Genomic DNA, 27,909 nt, shown 5'->3' with positions numbered 1-27,909 from the left:
GGATTTTATTGTGAAATTAATAAAGATAAACTATTGATTGAGATTACTTAGAATTAGAATGTTTATTAAGTTGATCTGATCCTCTTATGGAGACATAATGTTTAGACTACCCTACCTTTTGGAGCCCAAAAGGAGACAGGAAATCCTCAAGGTAAATTAAGAATGATTATAGCTAACACTGTTGTTCCAAAAGATATTACATTTTAGGTTTTATCTTTAAGAGTGAATCCGTCCTTGTGAAATGTTGATGAGGGAAATCTTTATTTGCTATTTATTTCTGGCAGAGATGGAAAGGCCCTGCCTCCATTAATTTGCTAGTTACAATCTGATACAATTGCAAGATCCATATCTAAATCTAACACCAACACTCTGTAACTAATACTCTTTTTCTTTCTGTGCCTGGTCATTCTGAAATGAAAGGGGCTATCTGTCCTCATAATGCAAAGTAGTGTTATTTTCAGCACGGCCTACATGGTAAACCTTTCATAACATTAAAAAGATGGCAGAGACTGATAAACAAAAAACACATATAGGATACACAAATGTGAGTAATTTGATCATGTTCCACATATTTGGTCTAACTGCTGAAAACTTCACCTACCACGATGTCCCAGAAAAATAACTAAGGGTGCTATTTTACATGTTTCATGCTGAACATTTTCAAAACATATAAGAGTTGCTGATCTCAGGAAAACCAACAAGCGCAAATATTTAATCTCCCATCAGGAAAGGATTACAGAACCAGAAAGCAAGTTAGGTTTTCTGCACATTTTCTACCTGATAAGCTTTGTGACTGATGCCATATACTAATGGGTTTGCTCTCATCCGTACATAAAGGTAAGTGTAACTTATCCACTTTACTGCTTCCTCAATATTTGTCACTGTTCCAAGAGCAATCTGCAAGTGGAGAAAAATAAAAACAAATTTTCATGTTAAAAGGTTAAAATGGTTTATAAATAGGGTTTATAAATAGGATTTACGATGTTCCAAGTTTTATATGAGCGGAACTGAATATTCCAGTAGAGTATTAGAGCGAAACATTAAAAACTTACCAATGAAGTGGTTGAAATGTACTTTCAGAACAAAATATATTCCTTAAGATCACCATTTTTTAAAAAAATAAAGAGTAAAATGTAAGTAAGATATGAAAAGGGAGGACAATTATGTGACATTGGACTGAATAGAGGGAACATGTATATTTCATTCCCTTGATTGCTGCTTGTCGGAGAAGCTTTCTATCATCGGTTTTTTCTGTTGAAGATAGGGTTATGTTTTTCTAATATCCAAAAGCAAAGCACTTTTCAGATTGTCACTTTACTTCAGAAATCAGATTTTCCATTTTGTAATTACTATGATGGAATATATAAGCTCAACTCTCATGAACACCTGAATTATATACATTGGGCAAAATTTTAACTATCCATTTTATAAATAAAACCAGTTTTTCTTCATGGATTCTTTCACATCAAATTAGAAGATTTTTCAAAGGGAGGAAGGAAAAAAGGAGGGAGGGAGGAAGATAGGCATGCAGGCAACTTGCTTAAATAAGCAACTGCCATCTATTCAAGGTAACTGACAGAGTTGATAAAATATAATATAGCTGAATTTGAAAGCTGACTTGCTGGAATATCACATAAAGGATAGAATTATTCCTCCCCCGCCTGCCCCGAAAAGTTCAATGCCTACACTTCCTCTTTGATAATCTTGTGATTTAATGCACTAGCTATCTTTGCAATCCCTTAACATTGACAATTAATTGATTCACCATAATCAATTCCCCCCCCCCACTGCAACATTCTAAAATTCTAAAAATGAATTTTAATTGTGTAAAATAAGATCAATGAGTTCGGGCAGAATCACAGTTAAAAAACAACAACAGTAAATGCAAATCAAAATTTCAAGAATAGGCTTCAATGATTCTCTGTGGCTGACAAAACTTCCTGAGAGGAAGATAAGGTGTAACTGCCATTCCTAATTATATAGATCTTGCATTTTTAAAATATGCTCCAGCAGGGGTTCCCTCTTCTAGTATCTAGCTAACCTTACCTGACTTCAGAAAGCTGACCAGAATTGAGCCAGGACAGAATTACCTGGATAGAAGATGGTCAGAATATATCAAGGACAAGAGAAGATCAGGGCTTTACCATTAAGTAAGTGAGTGAATGAATTAATAAACAATAATAAGTTCTAAATTGTTACCAAAAAAACTATATAGACATATCCAGGACATGCCCAGGAGTCAATTTGGACTCAAGAATCTTGCTCTGTAAGGACAAATGGCTGATCAAAGGGTGAAAAGGACTTCAATAAAAAAAAGACTCTTGAATGAACAGACTAACATATAAACAAATAGACTCTCCTTTGAAATTTACATTTAAACATAACTTATTTTCTTTGAATTTCTCTGACATTTACTAGTGCATTTAGAACCCCTGAATCAATCTTCATTGCTTAGAAATGCCACCTGGAAATTAACTAAATTTAATATTACACCAAGAAACTCACAATACTGTAGAATGAAACTGTGCCATATGTCAATAGTACTTTCCTATTCCCAAAGGTCACAAATTAATTATTTCTTAAGTCTTCTTTTCATATTTACTTGTGTCAACCATGAACCTTTGTCTCCAGTTTCCTATGTATTTTATAAGGATGACATGAAATTGTTAAATTTGAACCATCCCACACCAGAAAATTATTCTACTATCATTAGAGAAAGCAATTCCATGTCTGTATATATTTATGTATGTATGTATTAAATTTTTATTCTGCTGTTCTTACTTCATGATTAACTCAAGGCAGTGAACATATCTAATATTCATTCCTCCTATTTTATTCACAATACCCCTATGTGGTGGGTTGGGCTGAGAATGAGTGACTGGCCAAAAGTCAGCCAGCTGATATGAAGCAAATTGCATCACTTTATTATCATGGAAATTAAAAGTCAAATATAAGTTTGATACCTGAAGCTACATAGCACACATTTATACAAAATGAGTGCAGCTCAATTTAAAACAAAAACAAAAACATAACTTGGCTAGTATATTACAGTTTGTTAAATTTCTTTCATGCACATGTCTACCTGTTCAACACTTGTGTAGATGTGTAACAAAATGCTTGCAGGGAATAGTGGCTTAGCTCCTGATGCAATAAGACAATGCAATACTACTACAGTATTACAGTTCACTCAATGCTGAACACGATGTTCAGCAAAAGTTACTTCTGAATATTTGCTGCCACCTGGTGTTCATTTCAGTGTGAGTTTTTAAGAATTTAAGTATTGTAAGAAAACGCAGTGTTAAACTGAAATCAATTAGTCTAGAATATGGAATTGAAAAACAAAAGAAGGCAATGGCAAACCCATAACGTTGCCCAAAATAACCATATGGAAATAATTGTTTATGAAGTTGCTAAGAGTTGAGCTCACCTTGAAAGATACTTTTTGTTATCCTCTCAGAAAATTACAAACCACATATGACTGCAAATAAGTCTATTGCAAACCAAATGGAGAGGCTTTACTGCAAGTATATCTAGAGATTCTAGTTAGGTTGTTCCAGGGGTGGGATTCAACCGGTGTTACTACTGGTTCGGTGACTACGTTTTACTCTAAATAACTCTAGAGAAAAATAATGTCTGTCTAATATTACATATATTTGTCATTCTATTGACAAATCTAAACACTGAAATATGACTTTATTCCAATATTTTCCACATGTGAACAATTGTAACGTATGTATTAGCAAAGGTATATAGTTAAGAAAAACACAAGTTGAGAGAACATATAATGAAAGAAACCTTTAGAAAGATAAATATATACTATGTATATATAAAACTTTTATATTTGAAGGGGACAAAACCTGCACAGAAGGCAAAATATATATTTTTTTAAACTGATACAACATCAATTCTTTTCTCCAGTGTGCTATTGTCCTTCTTAATTTTCCCAGGTTGTTTGCTTTGGAATGCTGAATGGCCATTTCTTTTCTCCAACACATGCATACCAGCTGTTTTAACATTTTCTGTCCTAGCTAAGCAATCTTCTATGCACTTATTGTTTTTAAATCATTATCTTTGGACCTAGGTGTCACAGAGGAGAGTTGTATCCAGCCTCTGTGTTACCTCAAGTAATAAATGCAACACTGATAGCCAGTTCAGTATTAGTGGTTAAAGCATCAGGCTTGAAACCAAGAGACCGTGAGTTCTAGTGCCAACTTAGGCACAAAGACGTTGGACCAGTCACTTTCTCTCAGACCTAGGAGGCAAAGGCAAACCACTTCTGAAAAACCTTGTCAAGAAAATTACTGGAACTTGTCCAGCCAATGTCTGAAAACTGGACAGGATTAAAGGTAAAGAAAACCAAGGCAATACTACAGACATTTTCTAGCTATTGCTTCTTTCCACCCTACCATCCATTGTCTCTATGCCATTTAATGCCTATTTTACCTGTGATAAATGATGATTCAGGCATATAGGTATTGATCCTGATCCCTACCCAGAGACTGATAGAACTAGTCAACCATACTCAACGAGTAGTCCTTAATGGGTCTAAGTCTACATGGAGGGAAGTAAGCAGCGGGGTGCCACAAGGTTCTGCCTTAGGCAGTACTTTTCAATATCTTCATTAACGACTTAGATGAGGGAATAGAAGGGGAACTTACTAAATTTGCAGATGATACTAAGCTGGCAGGAATAGCTAGCACCCAAGAAGATAGGCTCAAGATCCAGATGGATCTTGATACACTAGAACACTGGGCCATATCTAACAAAATGAAATTCAATGTAGAGAAAAATAAAGTCCTACACTTAGGCAAGAAAAACCAAAAGTACCCATATAGATTGGGTGAAACCAGGCTCAACAGCAGTAACTGTGAGAGGGATCTTGGAGTTTTAGTGGACAACCAGCTAAATATGAGCAGTGTGCAGCCGCCGCCAAAAAAGCTAATGCAATCCTAAATTGCATTAACAGAGGGATACAATCAAGATTAAGGGAGGTACTAATACCACCCTATAAAGCCTTAGTAAGACCTCACTTATAGTACTGCATCCAGTTTTGTTCACCACATTATAAAAAGATGTTGAGACTCTAGAAAAAGTACAGAGAAGAGCAACCAGGATGATTAGGGGACTAGAGACTAAAACATATGAAGAATGGTTACAGGAACTGGGCTTGACTAGTTTAGTGAAGAGAAGGACCAGGGGAGACATGATAGCAGTCTTCCAATATTTGAGGGGCTGCCACAGAGAGGAAGGGGTCAAGCTATTTTCTAAAGCGCCTGTAGGCCAGACAAGGAATAATGGATGGAAACTGAACAAGGAGAGATTCAACCAGGAAATAAGGAAAAACGTTCTGTCAGTGAGAACAATCAACCAATGGAACAGCTTTGCCTTCAGAAGTTGTGGGAGCGCCATCACTTGAAACTTTCAAGAAGAGATTGGACTGCCATTTGTCAGAAATAGTGTAGGGTCTTCCACTTGGGCGGGGGGTTGGACTAGATGACCTACAAGGTCCCTTCCAACTCTGATCATCTGTTATCTGTTAGTCGCAGAGTAATATTTTCCACTCCTGCCAGGCCATTTGCATGTCTGAACAGTAATAATCTGTTCATGTCTAATCAAGGCATGCACCCACCCCCACCCACAGTCACATCTTAGAAAATATTTGTGTGTATGGTCCCACAAGGGCATTTATTTTAGTTTAAAGATCGGGTATCATAGACAGAATCCATAACTACAGTTAAATGCTTACTGCAGCAATGAATCATACTGCATTGTAATAACAAGCTCAAAATCCCAAATAGTAGCTCACATGGAGCCGTAAAAATGCCATGACAAAATTATTAGCTGGCTGGGAAAAATCCAATTTGTATAAATACAAAAACAGCTTTGAGTAAAGAAAACCAAAAGAAGATAAAACTCCAAAAAGTCTAGAAAGGACAAAATATGATAAATGAAAACAGAATGCCATGGAAAAGTTCATCTTGGACATAAATTCTGTACTATTTTGTTGCAGGTTTGAATTTCAGACATAAATGTTTAACGTCAACCAATCTTCCTACAACTTAAGATAATTTCTGCCTTTTTGTCTGTGCACCCAATTCTTAAAAATAGCTGTATAGATAGTCCTTGACTTACAATTGGGACTCTGATATTAGACCGGTTTCAACTAATGCCTCCCTTCCCATTAGTGTGTTGGCTAAATACCAGTGATGAGAAAATTCAAAAACACCTTTTCAAAGGTGCAAGGAATTGCAATGGGAAAAAGAAAGATGGACGAAAGATTTCATGGTATGAATGGCACATCTCTTGCAGGGATATATATCTGAAAGCCTTAGTGCTGCACAAATGTTCTTCTATAAAACAAAATTCAGAGGCAAACTCTAGAATCATTCCAAACTTTTGTCTACCAAACTGTAATATTAATGTGGATAAATGGAAGGATCATCTGAACTGTATTCAGTTAACATAATTTTAATTGCTTTTAAATTGAATGCTGATTGCACATTTCATTTGTTCTTTCTCAGGCAGTATTACACACAAAATATAACGTTAAACCTAAGACTCCAAAGCCATTTTTCCTCAGATCATTGCAAAAGCTAGTTAAGCAAAAAGGAAATATATTTATATGAAGATCTGATCTGAAAGAGATAAATGACAGAGTTACAGCCAAGGGAAATGAAAAACTTTTGTAATTGGCCTGACTTACAATTGATTTTCTGGAATCAAGCAAATAACGATCTTTCATGCCTTATCATGTCAGCAGGAAAAGTCATGTCCAGTGTTCCAAAGTATATAAAAAATTATAGTTTCATGGCCCTGTCAGAGTTTCATGCTTTTGCTTATCAGCATTTTCAGTAACACTAGCAGAGATGCATTGCAATTTTCACTAACATAAGTTTATTTGAAATCATTAACACACTTCAGCATTGACCCTCGTTTGTCAGAACTGGCATAGTTCCTGACCACTGAAGATTAATTTTATGCTTACTGCACACTAGATCTTTTAAACAACAATTAAACTTTTTCAAAAAAAACAAAATTGCATTTTGGGAAGGTCAAAGAAAAATTAGTTTTCCTAGCCTTTCTTCTACAAAACAGAAAGAAATAGAAATAAGAAATAAGGTCAAATTGCTTCCGTATGGGTAGCGTTCTAATCCAGACATATACATATCTATATTCAAATGGAAAAGTGAAGTTTAAAATAAGCATAGCTGCCTTTCTTTTCCATTTAGTTTTCTGTTATTACTTCTAAAAATCACATTATTTTCCTGGAACATTGGTAAAAAACAAGTGATTAAAGTGATTGGTGCAATCCTACACTGCAAAACTGCAGAGAAAAGATGACCAAAGGAGGTCTACTGAATGAATTGTTTCCTCAATGATTTTATTCAATAGTAATCTCCATATCAACTCTGTCCATAATGAAAATATTGTTCTATTTCCTCCTGTAGCCAACCATATTCATTTACAAATCCAACCATCAGGATATAAATATAATTGGTCCTCTCCTTTGATTGTTCCCAGCAACTGGTATTCAGAACTATACTAATTCTTATATAGTTAACATATTTCTCTAATTCTCATTTAAAACAAAGTAAGGCAACACCCATAATCAAAAACTGTGAAATTGAATGTTAAATTAGCTATATGAATTTCTTCTTGCATGATAAAAGTATGCAAGAAATATGGTGAAATAATGTTTTATTCACAAAACTATTTATATTTTCTATTGTTCCACTGTGGAAGGTTATTGAATCAGACGTGTTCCTTCTGAAAATACTCCTTTGGCAACTTAGGGTTTAAAATCTTAGGGTTTAAAATCAAAGAAATTGAAATATAACATGTGATGATGGCATTGCAAATTGGCTCCCAATTCATTCTCATTTCCAAATGTTTCAGATTTAGGGCCAAGTTGTTTCTTTACACAAACACCACTTCTACCCAACTCCATATCTTACTGGATCAACATGGGTTGTGCAAAGCAACTGAAACAATCCCTTTGCAAAATACACTAGCATAGGGAAAGCACCACTTCCCTAAGTATTCAACTAGAGACCAATTTTTCATAAGACTTGGATACCTTAGGATGGGGAGATAGACAAATGGATAGATAGAGAGACAAACAGTCAGATTTAAATTATCTCCCCTCAAAACCCACAGGAGTAAATTAGTTACTTCAGCATCAAATTACTTTCTTCTTAAGTCCAAATCTTGGGCCCATCAGGATAAGAGAGGGGCTTTAGAGATGAAGCCAAATCTGCCTCTGTTTCATTTCTGGAAAGTTGTGTTAATTACTTCTATAGGGAGTTCTGCACTTCTAAATTTGGGGTCTCTGGAGTAGACATTGACTCATGCCAATCAAATTATTTTCTACCAGTGAAGTCTTGCTCAGAATTAGCAATCCACAAAATGATTTGAAGGGACAAAAAGTTCCAGGGAATATTAAAGCATTTCATTTTTTCTCTTGGGTTATGCCAATCCATTTGTTCAAGGGATTGTCCAGAAATGTACCTTAAGTAAACTGGAAATGATTTATGGCGTTTACTTCTGGAAAAGCAATGGTATTCCAATGGGGCTACTTTATTCTATTCCATAAGTCAAGTAAAACATTTTGTCCCCATTCTGCACATTCTAGATATGGTGAATAACATGCTCAATTCAGTACTATTCACAGAATACTATCTGTATTATTTCTTGATTTTAGGTGTACATATAATTTCACAGAAGAAATATTGAGATATTGTGTCATATCCTTTAAAATATTCCAGCCTTTGAAGCATTCCATTTCTTGTTTAACATGTTACCAATGTCACAGCATATCCATGCAAAATAGTTTATGAAAGAGTTACAGTTTATAGATCTGAATATAAATAGCATTGTTTTCCCCCCTTCCTCCTACATTTTATTTATACTATTCTCTAAAGGCCTACATATATATTAAGAATGTGGAATTGATTAATAAAACATACCTCTGCATTCAAGTGGTCTGCAAGGCTTTCAAGAATCTGACTTTCAATTGGATTCTGCTGAGTAAGCAGAGTCAGATAATGACTAAGTTTGTCATGTGTTGTAATTATGACACCTTCTCCATATTTATCAAACTGGGGCCGTCCAGCTCGACCAAATATCTGCATGACATCTAAAATTCCAAGGTCAACAAAGGATCCTCTTTTTGCAGCATAGATCTGTGTTCCCTATTTGACAAAAAGTTAATAAAAATTAACATAAACACACAGCATTATACATCAGATGAACTGGAGACCAAAATTAGGCAAATACAACAGGCTTTCAAAAGTGTACTTAAGGCAATCCTTTTATAACCTGTGATATATTTAAATCTTTACTATCCAACTTGGTTCCCAGAGGAGAGAGTCAGTTTAACAACCAACCTCTCTGAACACTGCTAGATAATTAGCAGCAGATCTTTCCTTTTCTGCAAATAGAAAAAAATCATGTTCCATGACACTTTATGGATGTCTAATGGCCAAAATATACAAGAGCACATGCTTTTACCTTAATGATGACTGCATGAGCTGGAAGATTGACACCCCAGGCTAATGTAGCTGTACAAACCAAAACTTTTATGTAACCACGAGAAAACAAGTTTTCCACCAAAGTTCTGTCTTGCCGGAGCATTCCTGCATGATGAATACTGAATCCATCTGGAAACATTTCACGCAATTGCTTGTTTCTGGACTTTTGCACCTTTTCATTGGTAAAGGAAATACATACAAAATTAATGCAGTGTTTACAGAAAAACATAGCAATTCAAGCATGTACTAAAACCACAGGCTTTCCACCTGTGCATTAGTAGGATGTAAACTTAACACACATCTCGTCACATGTTCTGCAGAACTGATAGCTTTTAGTATGTAAGACCCCGAACAATATAGACAATAAAGTTCTTTTAGATATTGTCCGTTATTTGAAGAGAGTTAAGCTTTGAACTATGCTCATTAAGACAAACATAAGGAAAAAAATACCTCACTGAATTTGCAAAATCAGAAATTTAATATGCCAAAGGTGATGAAAAAGCCTCTGGACCCATTTTTGTTATGATGTGCTCCCTTAACCTTGAAATTGGGCAGGGGGCAGGGTGGGGCGGGGTACTATCATTCTTGGAAAACTTTGCTGTAATGGTGAGGGGCAGGACAGTTAAATAAGAGAATGGTGATGGAAAGCTGGTAGTATGCAAACAATTTCAATCTTCCCTCATAAGTCTAACCTAAAACCAACAAAAACGTGAAACTCTTCTATTGAGTTTAGTGGAAAAATACTTCTTGGGCAGATGGAAAGAACGGAGAGTGGAAGGGAGTGAGGATTTTCTTTCCAGAATCCTCACATTACCATACCTACCCTATCTCTTGAAAAAAAAAAAAAAAAAAACGCTTCCCAAATTTGAGCCACTATTTGCTACAAAATATCTCCTCTACCCCCCCAGAAATATTTTCTGAGGTCAACAGAGAAAGTAATATGTTCCAAAATTGACTTTTTAGGCACACCCCAGAGCAACGCGTACTGAGGAATTTAAACTATCCAAACTGGATAAGCAGTTTAAACCCTTATCTGTGTTTCCTATTTTATTTGTATGGATACCACAGAGATTATTTCAAAGCTGTTACTTTCTTGAGATATGTACTGAAAAAATGCAATGTCAGAAACTTAATTTGACACAATTGACATAGGAACAAAGCAAAACAAATCCTAACATTCACATATATATTTATCAACATAACACAGGCATTCCACAAAGAATAAAAGATGGTAGTGGGCTTCAAATCTACTTATTTTGGAAGTATTTTGAAAGGAAGTGTGCCTGCAACTGTTGGAGAAAGGCAATACAATGTAACTGATAGCTTGCTACTTTGATTTAGTATTATTCAAAATACAATGGATTGTCAATACTGCTATAATCTTCATACTTCTATCACAGTTATAGATGCTTCTGATTGTATTTGTTCAACCTTGTGTAAACAACAAGGTTATAAATAAATGCCTTAATGAAAACCCAATACAGGCATTGACAGCTACAAATTTCAATGGTAAAACTTGCCTTATAATGAATATGTCCAGTATGCAATTTGCCAATTGAAGAATCTTCCAATTCAACAGTCATTTGGCCAGGGAAGGGGAAGCAGCATTATTTGTTCAAAAGTATTAATAGATTGTCCCAAACTGGTTCATTCTAGCCACTAGTGTTGTAGGCATACACCCAGTTGTAATGTCTGTCACCTCAAGAGCCATACTGTATGTACCTCACTTTGCATGGCACCCTTTTTTCTTAATTTCTCCTCCCTATCCATAACCCCCAATAGCTAAGCATGCATTTGCCACATATGCTTTTTTCCCTTCATCAGTTGAAAATACAATAATGGATAGAAGATGAATGAAGTGAGCTGTGCTGATTCACAGAGCTATTTCTCTTACTTGCTAATAATACTATTCCTTTATATGATTGGGGTGTGTGAGTGTGAATGCTTGTGTGTAAAACTAAAGAAATAAAGAGGCTCTAGTATTCTGCCTAAGTTTGATGCCATAAAGTAGATTACAGGTAGCCCTTGTCTTACAACAGCATTTGCAACTGGGATCAGGATGAGTTTGGGTAGCCAGGGATTTCATACTCCATAGTGGGAGTTGTCAGGAGAAAATGCAGGAGGAGAGACTTATGGGAATGACTTGTGATCTTTTGTCGGAGTCCCAGGTAAGCCAGACAGGAATCATAACAGCTGGGCTAATTATTTTATTGTAAGGCTACATTTACATAATCTTGCATGTCTGAAAGTACAAACTTCCCTCCAATTGTGACCGCTTTAGGGCAGGTTCTTCTTTCTCTGATTCTTAATGATTGTGGATTCCTGCCTCTCTTGTTTGATTGTTTCCTAAGCAGCACCTCATCTTCCCTTTCCCTGCCGCTTTCCCACTGTCTTGGCTTGCATTACAAAGGTCATGCATTCCATTGCCCCTTCGCTACTGCTTTCCCACTGACTTGGCTTGTGAGGGAACCTGCAGGGAAGGTGGAAAATGGCTATCATGTGACAATGGCTCGCTGCAATATTGTAATCATGTGATCGTGGGGATGCTGCTATCACTGCAACTTTGCAGACTGATCATAAGTCAACCTTATTCGGTGCCATAATAATTTTGCCTAGTTGCTGAACAAGTGGTAACTTGAGGACTGCTGTGAGAAGCCTTATGATAAACTGTGGGTGGTGTCACAATTTTGGGAAAAGACTCATAGACAACTAGAGCACAAGTGATGGAAATACAAGCAAGCACAACTATCCACTAGTCAGCTGGTCTACTTTATATTGATGATGATCTCAGCAAAGGTAGTTATAGTTATTGCCATCAATGGGTCTAAAAGAAGAACGAGCCTGCAAAGTTTCAATACACAAGAGCTTTATTCCAAAGAATAAAGACTCAATGTTTTAATGCCTTCAAATTAGTCTTAACCTCTGGTGACTACATGGATAAATCTAAGCAATTTTATTGGCAGCATTTTCTAGAAGTAGTTTGCCATTGCTTTCTTCCTGTAGAGGAGAAAGCATGACTGATCCAACATCACCCAGCAGGCTACAAGTCATGTTGGCTAAAACTCACAGTTTCTAGCTCAGTACCTTTAGCCACTACACTAAACCTGCTCTGTAGGGTAGTAAATAAATATTTCAAATACTTTATTAAAATAAATATATGCTGGATATTCTATGTTAGACATAGAATAGATACTACACAAAAGCACATCAATTCTCAATACTGCAATCAATGTTAATCAGTGAACACACTTAATTATCCAGCTATTAAAAAGAGTGAGACATTACTCAGTTACCCACAGAAGACACAGTGCCTCTATAGCACTGTGGCTCTCACTTAGAAATCTCTGAATTTCAGAATTTAGTAATCCAATTTGACAAATATAACATGCCTTATTCACTTATATGCACAACTATTACACATGCAGATACCTTTCTATATTTTTAAAGAAACAATAAGCAATTATGACAAACAGATACCCTAAATCTCCAAACATAGCAGCTCCAAACACCAACAACTTATATAGAAAAGCACAATCAAGAAAATATGTAATAACAAGAAAGCCACAAGATGGCTCTCAATGCGTATCTCTCCTACTCTCTCTTTCTCAAACACACAAAATGAGGCTATCTTATACATAGATTATATGGAGCTATCTTTAATTATATTCTGAAATTACCTTATAGAGAACTGACTTACAGATGAGTTAAAATAATGCTATTTAGCATTTATAGTAATAAGTTTTCCCTACAGATTTTCGATAATCTCAAATCTTATACAATTATTTCTAAATATAATGATGGAGAATATGTATTGTTTCTTTTAATTTTTAATGAAAAGTATTAATATTGGATCCCAAAAATCTTAGGATGCATCTGATTACGTACATTATTTATTTACTTTTCTAGGGTAGTTACTACTTTTCTTTTTGGAATTAGCCAACTAATAAAATGTCTAACAAGCACCTCAGACATTTTTTTAAGTTCAGGTAGGGAGGATTTTATTAGCCAAATATGCCAGAACCAGTTGTGTAAGATTGGTACCAGTAGCATTACATTTTCAATACAATTCCAACACAATAAGAAGAAAACGGTCAAAAAGCCCTCTTCATTTTAATACTCCTGCATAAGATTCATTTCAAGTCAGAACAGTATTTATTATAGATTACCTTTATGCTGATCTAAGAAAGAAAACATTTCAGAAGCAATACAATAGAACCGTCTGTATTATTCTCAAATTCTCAGGATTAATTCAACAAATGATACATTTGAATAAGATGGGTCGGAATTCAAAAATCCGGAATTCAGTCAGAATTCAGAAAAACAAAACCCAAAATAAAATAAAGCATTTCTAGTGCCTAGAAGAGTACATGGACATGTCCTCAGAATTATGAGAAGTTGGGTTCTCATAGAAAGTACATTATTCTGATTTGCTTTTATTGTCTGCAGGATTCAAATAAAATGGCATCTATTGTTTTTCTATTTGGAGACACTGTATATTCAAACTAACAAAAGTAGACTGGAAATTCCAAACAAACTATTCAGAGAAATTAATTCCCAAAGTGAATTACTATTTTATCAACTTAAGGATTCCAGAATCACAATTCTAGTTGCATGGGGACACCCGAAAACAGTATTTTTCAGAACTTTAATGTTTTTCAAAAGTTTCCAGTATTTTTGGGGTGCACCATGAAGTAAGTTCCCCACCCCCTTCCTAGGCCAATATTATATTATGTCTGATAATAGTGTTTAAAAAAAAAAAAACCTCTACTGCATCACTTAGTTCAATTCAAATACTTACTGTCAATTTATACTTGCATTAAAATTAAAGATGAAGAATCAAACAAGCCAAATTACTACAATTTTGTACTGCATTTTAGAGTACAATTTTGACATAAAATTCCTCGAAGCAGTTACTTTTAGCAATTTATTTTCAACTAAAGCTTTCAGGTACTAAGGATGATGCCAATCAAAATCATAAAGCCATTTTTAAAATGTTCACAGAGGAAGAACACCCTTCTGAAGCTCTGGGAATATTCCTTCCCTAAGGTATGAAATGAAATATATGTATACAGTATGTGCTATATGTATATGTATATGTGTGTGTGTATGTATGTATGTATGCATACACACACACACACACACACACAAGATTGACAGGTAGTCCCTAAGTAACCAGGCCCTATGCTATGGAGAGTTGAATAGGTAACAATTAGCACAATCAATTGCACCCAGGAACAAACTGGCAACCAGTGCTGTTGGTATATTACCATGGTATGTTACACTGGCATGCTAAGGTGTGCCATCACTACCTGCACTACTGAGTTTTGGACTAATTGGGACTTCTGAATGGTCTTCAAGGGTAGCCCAATGGTCTTCAAAGGCAGTGCATTGGAGTAGTCAGGCCATGAGATGATCAAGGCATGAGCTACTTTCTGAAGGGCCTCCTAATCTAGGAAAAGGTGCAAATGCCACAACAGATGAAATTGTGCAAAGGCCATCTTGGCCATATCTGTCACCAACTTATTGAACAGAAGCTGTAAATTCAAGAAGACCCTCATTTAATGGATAACCTCATCCAAGGTCAAAGTGGAATATCCCTGGATCTAGGGAGCCAAAACACTCACAGCCATTTGGTTTTGGTAGGATTGTGTCAAAGGTGGTTCCTGCCTATCCCAATCCACACAGCCTCTAGAACTTTTATAGCCTCACTTGGCTGGCCTTGGAAATCATCGGTACATTGATGATATTGAACCCCAAACTAGTGGATGACCTTACCAATAATTTCATGTACAGGTTGAAAAACCAGGGAGAGAGAGTAAAACTCATTCCTTACAGGTGGGCCTATAAGAACCATGGTGGCACAGTGGTTAGAGTGCAGTATTGCAGGCTAACTCTGCCCACTACTGGGAATGCGATCCTGACCGACTGAAGACGGACTCAGCCCTCCATTCTTCCGAGGTTGGTAAAATGAGAACCTAGATTGTTGGGTTAAACATGCTGATTCTGTGAACTGCTTAGAGAGGGCTGTAAGCCACTATGAAGTGGTAAATAAGTCTAAGTGCTATTGCCGGGGTGGGATTCAACTGGTGTTACTATACTGGTTTGGTGACTTCGTTTTGCTGCGCGTGTGTATAAAAAACCTTAAGCTGTGGCGCCCAAACAGTTGAAAAGTGCTGCGTGCAGGTGCGCAGCGTTTAAAAAGCCATTTTTTCCTGCATTTTCAACCTCAGCTGTGCCGCGCAAAGCAGCTGGGGTTGAAAAAGCAGGAAATAAAGGACAGGTAAGAGCCCGGGCAGGCGGGTGGGCCAAACAGCAGCAAACACAGAACTGGTTCGGTGTCTGCTGCTCTTTAGAGCTACCAGTTCTATAGAGACAGGCAGAACTGGTTCGGTGTCTGCTGCTCTTTAGAGCTACCAGTTCTATAGAGACAGGCAGAACCGATAGCATCCCACCCCTGGCTACTGCTGTCTCTCATCCCCACCCAATATTGACTGGATCTGGCCTCAGAGAAGGTAATGTTATCAAAAGCACTGAGAGATCAAGGAACATGAAAATGGATGCACCTTTTCCATCCTAGCTCTGCTGCAGGTCATCAGCAAGCATGACCAAGGCTATCTTAGTACTAAATCCTATCCTGAAACCCAAATGAAACAGCTTGAAACTGGTCGATAGTTGTAGAAATGTACCTGAATATATAAGGTAAGAACAACTAATTAGTTAACAGTATGTCATCTTAGTATACTGCACACATTCAACCTTCATACATTCATTATACTGTTTTGTAAAAAGCAAAAATTAGTTGCCGTGAACGTTTATAGCAAAAATATATAAAGGTGACTAAAAGCAGCAAGCTGCTGAATGATTAAATAAGGTTATATCTGAATCAAATCTTTGATGTATGTTTTGTTATGATCTATTACATAAGTGAGCCAAATCTTAATAGAAATTATAAATCATTCTTTTTTGAAAACTTCAGTGGATGAAAACATCTCTTTTGTTCATGTCTCACTGGGCAGTGAAATATCTCCATTAATTATCTCTAATGAGAGAGCAACTAAAGGACTTGAGGAGCAAGTCATCACTTACAGGAAATATTAATCTTTTAACAAGATGCAGACATTACTGAACAAATTTATCTTACTTAGAAAAGCATGTCATGAAGTACCAATAAAAAGAACAATATGAATATACTCAAATTTCTTTGTGAAATTTCATCAGTCGACATAATATATTCTTCTAATGTAAGTTACCTATTGAGTGACCTTTGGTTTGCATTGTAGTTGGTAAGAAGTAAGAAAGTAAAGAATAAGGATTGGGTAATTTTCTTAATAGAAAAACCTTCTCCTATTATACATAGAGAAATGAAATGCTCTAGATGTATTAGAGTACAATCCATGAATGAAGACAAATATGTGTCATAGGATAACGTTCAGGATCCAATCCAATTAGCCACATACAACTGGCACCATATAAATATCACATATAGAACAGCGCACAATTTGCTAGAGAGGAGTTCCCTGAAGATGGGCTCCAGCACGAGTCCGGAGGCTCAGAAGACAAAACCTCTGGGCCCAGGGACAAGCCCAGATTGGACCCTAGAATACAATCCCTATAGTATTTGATGCTGAGTTGTAATCCAAACTGTCTGTAGCCACCAGGGTGGAGAAGAGAACACACTATGCTGGAATACGTTTCTTCACAAGCCAGTTTTATTCTTGTGACAATAGTACAAAAAGTGGCAAGGGAATGTAACAGATTGGTGACATCTTCTACAGAGCTGACATCTTTTGAGGTTGAGATAAAGGGCGTATCCCAAAAGGTAACAGCAATCCTCCCAATACCTTTTATACTTAGCAGCAGATATTCTTGATGAAATTTATATGCTCCCCCATCTTATTCTACAGAGGAACTCTTTAGATATGCAGGTGAAAATGCATACATTAATTATGAATGATAGTTATTAAGTCACTCTGCTTCTTGAAAAAAACTTGAAGAAATAATTAAGAAAAGCAGCGAAAACAATTTTCTTATTATTAGGGAAGATTTCTTTTTTCCTGCTGCTGTTCTTATCCACTGCTGGATGAAGGTCTCGTTATTGATAGTTACGATAGTTATAATCTGCTACACTGATAGAGTATGGATTTGTACACAGGTATTTTATGACTCCACATCTGGGGGACAGTATCACCCAGACAGTTTCCGTGTCTAAGGGAGACTAGAACATGGGTCGCTAATTCCTATTCCAGCACCTTAAATTAGTATACCACATTGATTCTTTTTTTTAAAATAAAGTTTTATTTGGGTTTTCACATATACAAAATACAAGTAAAACATCTTTTTTGAAAATAGCATGGTCCCGGGTTGAACTTCTTTATACAGACACAAAACTCAATTTCATGCTACTTTTTGTATTCTATTCCATATTGTTAGGAATAACATAGGTTACCTAACGTAGTTTGGGTAAAATAATATATATAGACTATGATAGTGATTTTAAGTGTGTGTCACTTTAACTGCAAAGCATGTAATTTTGGGTGCGGCTGTAAATCGCCATAAGAGGGAGCAAGAGAACTGGATTGATTGCTGGCTTACTGGATTGCTTGCTGACGATGATGGATTGTTAACTGCGTGTTCTCTGCTGTTGCTGAAGGAAAAAAGGAGGTTTGACTTCTTCATATCTCTACTGAAGAGATATATTACTGGACTGATATTTGTAAGTTTAATGACCTCTTTTTCGACACTGGACTTTGCAACTGAATAATCCCCGGACGGACTGAACTAGTGTATGATATATGGACTGTTTGACTATGCTATAACTATTACTGGAATAAACTATTTAACTAGCACAGTGTATCTGTTTTTACTGAGTGTAAGCTACAAAAACGTTTATCTCACATATTTGCCTGCCTGCCTGACTGTCGTGCAGATTCTGCTAGGGTGTATATCCCTAACACTTATCTTATACTATTTTACATTTTCTATATAGTTTTTCCTCTCTTTTAATTTTCTCAATTTTATTTAGATTATTTCATCTCAATTCAAATCATTATATTTATACTTTTGTCTGTTCTGTTTCAATTTCATATTATCTTTTCTCATTAAACAAGTTTTCTCCTGTAGTTACTAATTGGAGTATGACACCTTTATATCTTTTAATTACATCCATTCAACTCTTATTTAAACTTCAATATATACCTTAAGGTTATGACCTTCAATATAATACATAATACATAACTTCCAATCGAATTCTACTTGGTACATTCTTATAATACACACTATATTCTTTAAAAAAAATATTGTAAATATATGTAATTATAAACCCTCATTCCATTCCAGTTCAGTTCTATCATTAATAATCATTAAAATCTTAACATCTTTAACATTTCTTTTCAATTAAATATCATACTTCCTTAAAAACACATATAATCTCCATAATTAATTTTTCCCTTATTTCTCTTCACATATGTTTTATAAATCATTAAATATACCTTTTATTACATTTATTTATTGACAAGCATTCCACTGAATTACGATAGCTATTTTATCAGACATTTTAATCATACATTGTTTCATATTTTCTAAAATTATTTGTTTCTAATATAACCATACTATCTTATGTACCTTTGCAGAATCCCTTTTTCCATTAAATTTTCACCCATCATCTCTAAATAGGCCCTGTTCCTCTGTATTTTGTTTCTGTCCTTTATGACTTCTTTTCCTTTCTTTCTTCCCTCTCATCTTCTCCCTCCCCTTTTTACCCCCTTGTCTCTCTACTTCTAATTCTCTCTTCTGCATTTCCCTCTTCTGTTGCTTTCTGATTTTATACTTATTTTTAACTCTATTTTTTGGGGGGAGTTGTTTTTCCCAATCTTAAACTTTCCATTCTCTTTCTCCCCTTTCCTTCCCCCCCATCTAAGATTACTTGTTCATTAAAGATGGCTTCTTCTTTGTAGCAATCTTCTTGTTCTGCAGGCATTTCTTGTTGTTTCTCATAATTCCAAATCTCCATTTCTAAAAACTGAAATGCGAAGCCAAAAGAACCTCTACCTTCTTGTGCATCTTCTTTGTACTTTTTAAGTTCCATTTTCAATTCTTCTACAAGTGGAGCCATTTTAAACAGTTTTAAACAACCACCCGATTGATTTTAGTCATTCAAAACAATAACCAAGAATCCAGAAATCATCAAGTAATCCCGAGTTATATCTTCTTATTTCTTTTTCGACTTTCTCTTCCTGGGGTTTTTGCTGCGATATTTCAGTTAGAATGTATCTTTTGGAAATCTTGTTGAGATTTTGCTATAAGTTCTTTTTTAATTCCAGGCAGTCTCCTCCCTTCCAGATCCTGCCCTTTTATTCTTCCTCTCTCCTTTCCTGTTTTCAAAAGCTTTTAATTATCCAGAAATCTTTATTATCCCTTTGACTTTTTATTTTCAGCATTAAATGCCTATTGATGTCAAAGTGGATTTTTTTCCAATTTCTTACTTAAGTCTCTTAGCTGTCAGTATAGGAAAAGGAGGGAAAAAAAACCAAATCTTTTCCCTTTTCTCTCTCCTTCACAGCTTAAAAATCTTCTTAGGGAACAAGTTTTTTAATAGTTTCAATTCCAGGGTACCTTATTTGTTGCTTTTGCTGTTTGACCCGGTCAACCAAAACTTTCTCCACTTATCTTCCTCCTGCGCATTCTTTTCCGGTCGAGTTCTTCTTTGTGGTGGCCATTTCTGACCACCGCTGCAACCGCTTTCGGGAAAGGGAGTAATGGCCAGCTGGGGAGGAGAGATGCGGCTCTCCTCAACCCTGCAGGCAGTCTCCCCCCTCTTCACCACCTCTACGGGGTGGCTTAGCCCCGAAGCCAGCCAGCTCGGAGCGCTCCAGTGGCGAGCACGGATCAAAGCCTCGCAGAGACGAGGTTTTGGTCTGTCGCTGAAGAAGCTCAAATCGGAAGCCATACCACATTGATTCTTATTTAATTCTTACTATATCTGATGGGAATTTGTACATAAATGGATCTTATTTTAATAAAGCAAAACTGTCACTTACTTGCTTTTCTGATTGTCCATAATCAGGACCTTGAGTTGGTAAAAAGTAGCAAATATGACCATTGTTTTTAGCTTTTTCACGAAGACCCATAGCGGTTCGGACTGTAGCATTTCGAGCATGAACAAATACCATCACCTTGGTACAAAAAAGATATAATATATGTTAGTTTTATGTGTATTTTTCTGTAACACAAGATTTGTGGGCAGCTTTAAGCTAATTCTTCGAATCTGAAGGAAGTTAACAATGATGTTTCTGGTACATACTGACATGAATATGAATAAATAGTAACATAAATGTTTATCCAAGCATTATAATATACAATTATAATATACAATTAGTTTTTAGAGAGGAACAGTTATGAAAATGTTTCATATGAATGAATGGTGTGTAGACTAGAAAGAATACTTTTAAGAATTTATATAATGGAGTGTTAAAATAAAATTATCCCTGGCACTCCTAAAATGTAAAGCATAATCATGTGCACATAAAATTGAGAAGAAATCTCAAGTAAAAACAGATAACAAGGTATTCGGCCTGAACACTGGTATGCACACTGAGGTGAAATGTTTCAAAAAATATATAAAGACTAAAATACTAAAAATGTCTCATGCTAATACTTTTGGGGCTGGGGTTGAGTTTCTGGCCTCCGGGGTCCTGTGAAATGTCACCTTTTATCCTCGACATTTCCACGGACAGAGCTGGAATGCAATTTAGGGGTTCTCCTGGACTTACGGATCTTCCTCAAAGAGCAGGTGGCAGCCATGCCTATTGGACTTTCACACAGATTCGTCATCCATGTCCACATTCCTGGACAAGGAGACTTTACTCATGGCTTAGTCACTTTTTGTTTGGACTACTGCACTGTGCTTTATGTTGGACTACCTTTGAAGGCCACCCATAAGTTATGAGAGGTGATGTACAACAGTGTTGGGTGCTTCTCAGTTTGTCCATGTCACACCATTGTTGTGCAAGCTGCATTAGCTCTTGATTTTCTTTTGAGTGCAATTCAAGGTGCAGATTATCCCATTTAAAGCCTTATGTGGCTTGGGGATTGGTTGTTTGTGGGACTGCCTTTCCTTGAAAGTACTTGCTTGCCTACCAAGTTACCTGAATGGGCATGTTCCATTCCCTAAAATATTGGAAGTGTATCATTTCTATGGTTGCCCCTACCCCGTGGAGCACCTTCCTACTGGCAACCCAGTAGGATCTGATCCTTTTAGCTTTCCAGAAAGCCATAAAGACCTGGCTTTTCTCCAAGGTGCTCAGGTAGAGTGATGAGAGCCTGTGGGTGTTGAGTGGGACATCCTAGGAGGACTATTGAAGCACTATGTTTTAGTCTTTGTTTTTATGGTTTTATTGCGTTGCAATTTTAATTTTGTTATGAACCCAGAGTTGTGCTCTAAGATGGGTGACCATACAAATCTTTTAAATAAAGAAATAATTAATTCTCATAAAGAGGTATGCTTAGAATGGGGCCTTCAACAGAATCAAACCATTTACTTTTCAATCACATATTCATCTTTTAAAACAAGCCCGAGAGCCAGTAGTTGGCACCATAAATTTCATTGAATCACAGTGTTCTAACAATTGAAGAAAAGGAGAAAATGTATATCTATCCTTCTTTACAGTAGACTTTTTTTTACAAGCCTGTAAAATGAGAAGAATTTTTGAAAACTAAAGCTCTATGTGGAGAGTGTTCAAATTTGGGAATTCCATTGTCTCATACCCAGATAGGAATATGCGAATAGCATCAGTTCCTGCATCAGCAAGGAATTAATCATGTAGAATACAAGCCTCATTTATCATTACTTCCAAAGCACACTATAAGAAAAAATAGAGCAACATGGTCCAAGACCACCAATTTTTTTTCAAAAGGCATCCCTTTAATTCAGCCTATAAAATGAGCTGAAAAAACAAAACATCACAGGCAGAAGATAGGTAACACATCCTGTCCTAACTATGTCAAGAGAATTTTTTATTTCAGTGGCTAGCCTCAATGCATTACATTATGCAAATAAGTTGGAAAAAGTAATTTGGAATAGAGAAAAGTGGTTCCACAGCTACAAGCTGTGTAATTAGATCTGTACTCTGAAGTTCAAAGCTAGCTCTAGTGTCTCAAGAGCCGAAAGCTTGTGTAGCTTTTTTCAGGAAAACTAAACTTTTAAATGACAAATATGCAAGCAAAGCACAAAGGAAATATCTCCAGGTTAGCACTACAGAATATTGGGTAGGTGAGTGGGTGGGTGAAGGAAATTTTGTTTTTTTTAACTAGTCGTTGGTGTAAAGAAATAATACCATAATGACACTTTTTATAAGAAGAAGCCATTTTAAACTAAAACATTTCAAAAATCTCTTTACAAATATATGACCGAAATTAAATTTTGATTGCTTTAGTGTACAACTTACCTCTAAATTATTTTACACTGAACGAGAACAAAGATTCCTACTACTAAAAACATCAATCACATAAATTCCATTAAAGTTCTCTTTTGAATGTGATCTTTTTGATTGATAGGAGGTAGAAGTGTGCAAAACATTTCAAATTCAAAAGATTTTATTTTGAATTTTAAGCATTCCGCTTAAAATGTGCTTCTTAAAACTGAAACAGAAATGTTCCAAGTTTGAAATGCTTCTATGATGGTGAATATAAATAAATATTAACTTTGGAACATAAACCAGAGCATTTTGAATATCTTTAGGAACAAGCTATCTTCAGAAGTACCCCAAGAGGCTTAAAAATTCAGTCAAAATCTTTGTAACTGTATGACATGGAACATTTCTGCTGTGTCATTATAGTGATACTCCAATTTCATATTAACAATATAACTCAGTTGTCATCCCACTGAAAGTTTTCTGTTATCTATCAGCTTTATCTTATTTATTAATAGTTAAGATCGTAAATCTTTGTTAAATCAGTATCTTAAGCATGCAGGAATCCTGCAAAATCGTTGACATAGAGGTTACAACCCTGTGTAACACATTTATGGGCAGATGTATTCTGAGTTAGAGAATCATTTACACCTCTATATGTTTTGAAGTAGGTGTCTAAGTAGAGTATAGAAGTAAAATTATGAATGCCACATTTACAATGATCAATTTCTTCCATAAATGTTTCTCTTTATGGAATCAAAAACTTCACAGAGATCTATGAAAATGTTAAACAGTTAGTTGCCTTTAATTACTTTTGCTGATTGCTAGTGTAATATAAACAAAGTAAAAGTGTTATCTTACACATGGAAACAAAAATGAAGCATCAGAGACATATTTATGCTACAATATACGTGATCTTTTATTTAATTGAATACATTTGTAACTAAGGATTGTTTTTGCAAACGTACATAGAGAGGTTAGGCTATTGATGACTTCTGTGGCATTTTCCTGACAAGTTCATTTCAGAGTGGGAAGGTGGTGCTATGGAGTTCCCATTAACGGTTAATGCTTTTATTCAAATTTTGAAAATCCTCTCTCCACACCGTCCTTTTTTTATTTAGTGGGACGCCCATATGTAAGGATAATTATTTTGGAAGATTGGCATAGCAGAAGTATTAAAAACCACTCTCCTCCAATCCCTTTCCATGTCTGTTTTCCTGATTGTAACCTTATGCCAGACACTTGAGACAATGATGGCTTAGTGCTTCTAATGTAAATGAACATATATTTTACTTTTGTGATGGAATCTGAAATGCAGAGAGAATTGAGCTTGTGTGCGGACATACTCCAGACTTACATGAATATAGATGAGAAAATACTACTGAAAAATATGAAATTGAGCTCATAGGTCATATTTCTAATACTCAGAATTAAAAAGGATGAATATTTATATTTTTTGACTCATGTATGCAACTTGTTAGTGGAATAATAATCTAAGAACATTTATTTCAAAACTTAACATCAGCTTTGAACTCTTTTTCCATTACAACATTATTCATGCTCAGTGCAAATGATGAAAATCTTTTTAACTAGGAACTTCCTTCAACCTTTCTGAATTCCAAAATCTTCCCTACCAAAATCTTGGTACCTAGCCACTCAAAGGTACAATATTTACAAGTTATAGTTCCATTTCCTTTCAGTCCCATCAAATAGTTAGCTGATAAGCAAAGAATCTGTTTTTACTGTGCTGTATAAATTTACTTCTTGCTGTCTGGATTTACAGAGCTGCTCTTCAACATTTGCTAAGGCATATAAATTGCAGCAAACCCTATATCAGCTGATTTATCCAGGTGTCTTTTGTCTGGTTCATCCACCTGCCAACTTGGGAAAACAGCATACAAATGCCTACTGATTTGGACACTTACTGCAGTGCTTCATTATAATTTTCTACACAAAGTATAAGATATTTAGAAAAATCTACAGACACAGCATTATTAGCTCACATTGTCAGGGGTGATTTAGAGAAAACATCTGCTGGGAGCTCATCTTTAATTTGGCTATTATTCAGAAATTACCTGAGGATGAATAACATGTTAAAAACGTAAAAAAAATGCCACAATCTCCTGCTTTTAATTTGACAGGAGTTACAGATTTGAATTTAGCATACATAACAGAATTATTAAATTGACTGAAAACTATTTCACCTTTAGTTTCCGAAGGGCTATTTCACATGCCTTACAAAAGTGCATGTTAAAATATAATAAATGAATTAAATAGAAAACTGTATTAGAACAAAAGATAAATCAAGATGTACAACAAAATCACAATGTTCCATTGCTATGATGACTTATAGCAACAAAACGCAGGTTTAATAAAATATATTACATCTTTGATTAAAAAAATAAAAGCAATTATAACAATCACTAATAACATGTTTGACCTGAATATTTGCAAACAAAAGCAAGACACCCTGTTGATTGTTGCATCAATATTCACAGCCACATGCGAATCCAGTCTAGGTTGAGTTTCCCAATTAATGGATTAAACAAGGTAACTTCATGTATTTTTGAATAATGTTGAATATTTTTCATTTTTTCCCTTATATTGACATTATTTGTCTATTCTGTTTCCTTCTCATGCTATATTATATTAAATAACATGTGAATCAATCATAGTTTTCTTTCCACTCTGATACGACTCTTTCATTTCAGTTGCTATCTATGTTCTTGTTTTGCTGTACCAAAGCAAGTATATATCACCCATATATTAATGGTCTCTCCAAAATCTATACTTTCCAAACATTTTAAACCAAAAACTCTATCTTAAATTGGCAAAAGCTTTCTAAGCATCAAAAAATATTAAGGCAGTCTGTTTTTTATTCGGTTAGTCCAAGTACATTAAGAGCATTTCTATTATTATTTGTTTATTTGGATATTTTAAAAAATTGCCTTTATTATATTATTATAAGTAGCTCTGGGTGGTGAACATATTCCTTCCTCCTATTTTCTCCAAAACAACAACTCTGTGAGGCCAGCTGGACTGAGAAAAAGTCATTGGCCCAAAATCACCCAACCAAAATCACTCAATCATATCCAAGGAAGGACTAAAACTCACAGTCTCCTGGTTTGTAGGGCAGTACCTTAATCACTACAACAAACTGGTTCTCTTACCTTTTAACTGTCTCTTAGGTAAAAAACCACACTGGTATTCATGGATAAAATGTTGTAAAATATTTTTCAGTCTTTCAGCTATAATCATTGTGAATAGATTATAATCATTATCAGTAATGATTTTGGGGTGTGTGTGTGTGTATTGGTGTGTGTGTGTGTGTGTGTGTGTGTGTGTATTTGACAAAGTAAAAAAATCTTCTTTAGGAATCAATGCTATATGTGCTCCTGTTTAACTGTCCAGTATCTATTACCGTGTTTGCCGGCGTATAAGGCGACTTTTTGCCCTGAAAAACATGCCTCCAAGTGGGGGTCGTCTTATACGCCGGGAGGACTCCGACTCCCACTTCGAGCTTGAGTTGCAGCCGGGAGGAGGGCTGGGGGCGGGTGTGTGTGTGTGTGTGTGTGTGTGTGTGTGTTGTGTGGCGGGTGTCACTGCCACGCGCTGTCAAACCTTTCCCCTCTTCCTTCCTTAGCGGTGTGGGGGAGAGGATTCGAAGATCCTCACGTGCGGCGTACTTTTCTTTTTCTTTTTTTCTTGCACGCAGGTTTTGCATGCGGGCGGCTGTAGGTTAAGGATGGGGAGCCCGGGTGGGTTATCAGGTTTACGGTGCTTCCAACATGTGCGAACGGTGGGAGAGCGGAGAAGAGAGCGAGCGGCGCCCGCTGTGTGAAATCCTGCCGTCAAAGCAACACTGGGGAGGCAGGGTATAAATTTACCAGGTTAATGTAGCAATGGTGATTAATGCCCAGAACATTGTTTGCGGGTATTGGGGTGTGTGTGTGTGTGGTGGTGGTGGTGAGGAGAGGTTGTCCTTTGAATGCGGAAAAGTAGGTGTGACCTTGTGTAGGAAAATAAAGAGATCCTTTTTAGCGTGTTTGGCTTCTTTGCCTCCCCTCGTTCGTTTTGACGTGGAGATAATGGCCTTCGGGCGGGAGGAAGAAAGCGGTAGCTGGATCATTTCAAATTTCACTTACTCTCCTGCCTCACTTCAATATGTCTGGCGACTCCAGATACTGGAAGACTTTTTGAATGAAAGTGTTACCTCCATTTTTTTTTTTTAAAGAGGGCCACTTGGGGAAAAAAAAAGATTCTAAGGAATTCCTTGTTTCTTGATTAAAGAGAAGGCATTGAATATACTGTTCCTTGGCAGCCTTTTCAGTGTCCGGGTTTTGGTGTGTGTGTGTGTGTGAGAGAGAGAGAGAGAGAGATCAGCTGTATTGAGAAGAGAACGTTTCCTGTGTTCTCATTTTATTTACAACATATTTTACGCTTAATGGTAAGCAATGAAAAATATTTTTAAAACTCATTTCTAAACTCCATAGCTATTTGCATATTCTTGGTTCAAAATTGGATTAGCTCATTTCAAAATTGTCCAAAGCAGAAAAGTGCGTCAAAAAAAAAAAAGTGCAAAAGTGGAAGGTGTGTGGAAGAGGGGTAGTCTTATACGGCGAGTATATAACAAACTCTATATTTTGAGTGGAAATGTTGGGGGGTCGTCTTATACGCCCAGTCGTCTTATACGCCGGCAAATACGGTATTTAAAATGGAGTTCATGATTTTTTGCAAGGGTAATAAAAGTTCATCTTCAAAATATTTATAAGAAGAAGATAATCTGTCAGGAGCTCTACTTTTATCTTCCTTATAGCAATCCAAATTTCTCTTTTTATTATTGATCCACTTCATCATTCATCTTTGGGCATCTATTAAGTTTGGTAGATTTTTCTTTCTTTAAAAATTCTGACCTTGTTGATGAAATTTCTTTTGTTTTGTGCAATGTATACCACTGATGAAATTTTCTTGAA

The 27,909-nt window shown here is 35.9% G+C and overlaps 1 protein-coding gene across 1 annotated transcript in view; it reads right to left on the bottom strand.

Moving 5' to 3' along the window:
- Positions 1-27,909, bottom strand: part of ASCC3 (activating signal cointegrator 1 complex subunit 3) — a 238,290-nt gene that overhangs the window by 100,367 nt on the left and 110,014 nt on the right. The window contains exons 14-17 of the mRNA XM_026666607.2: positions 20,567-20,701; positions 9,511-9,702; positions 8,967-9,191; positions 778-897 (exon numbers count right to left, since the gene is read on the bottom strand). Coding sequence (XP_026522392.2) covers positions 778-897; positions 8,967-9,191; positions 9,511-9,702; positions 20,567-20,701 — 672 coding nt within the window. The remainder of the gene's footprint in view (positions 1-777; positions 898-8,966; positions 9,192-9,510; positions 9,703-20,566; positions 20,702-27,909) is intronic.

The sequence above is a fragment of the Notechis scutatus genome, chromosome 1 (genome assembly GCF_049901735.1).
Source record: "Notechis scutatus isolate UNSWTSFEM ecotype Mainland chromosome 1, rNotScu1.2, whole genome shotgun sequence".
NCBI lineage: Eukaryota > Metazoa > Chordata > Lepidosauria > Squamata > Elapidae > Notechis > Notechis scutatus.
This window is presented reverse-complemented; position numbering and strand designations above follow the sequence as displayed.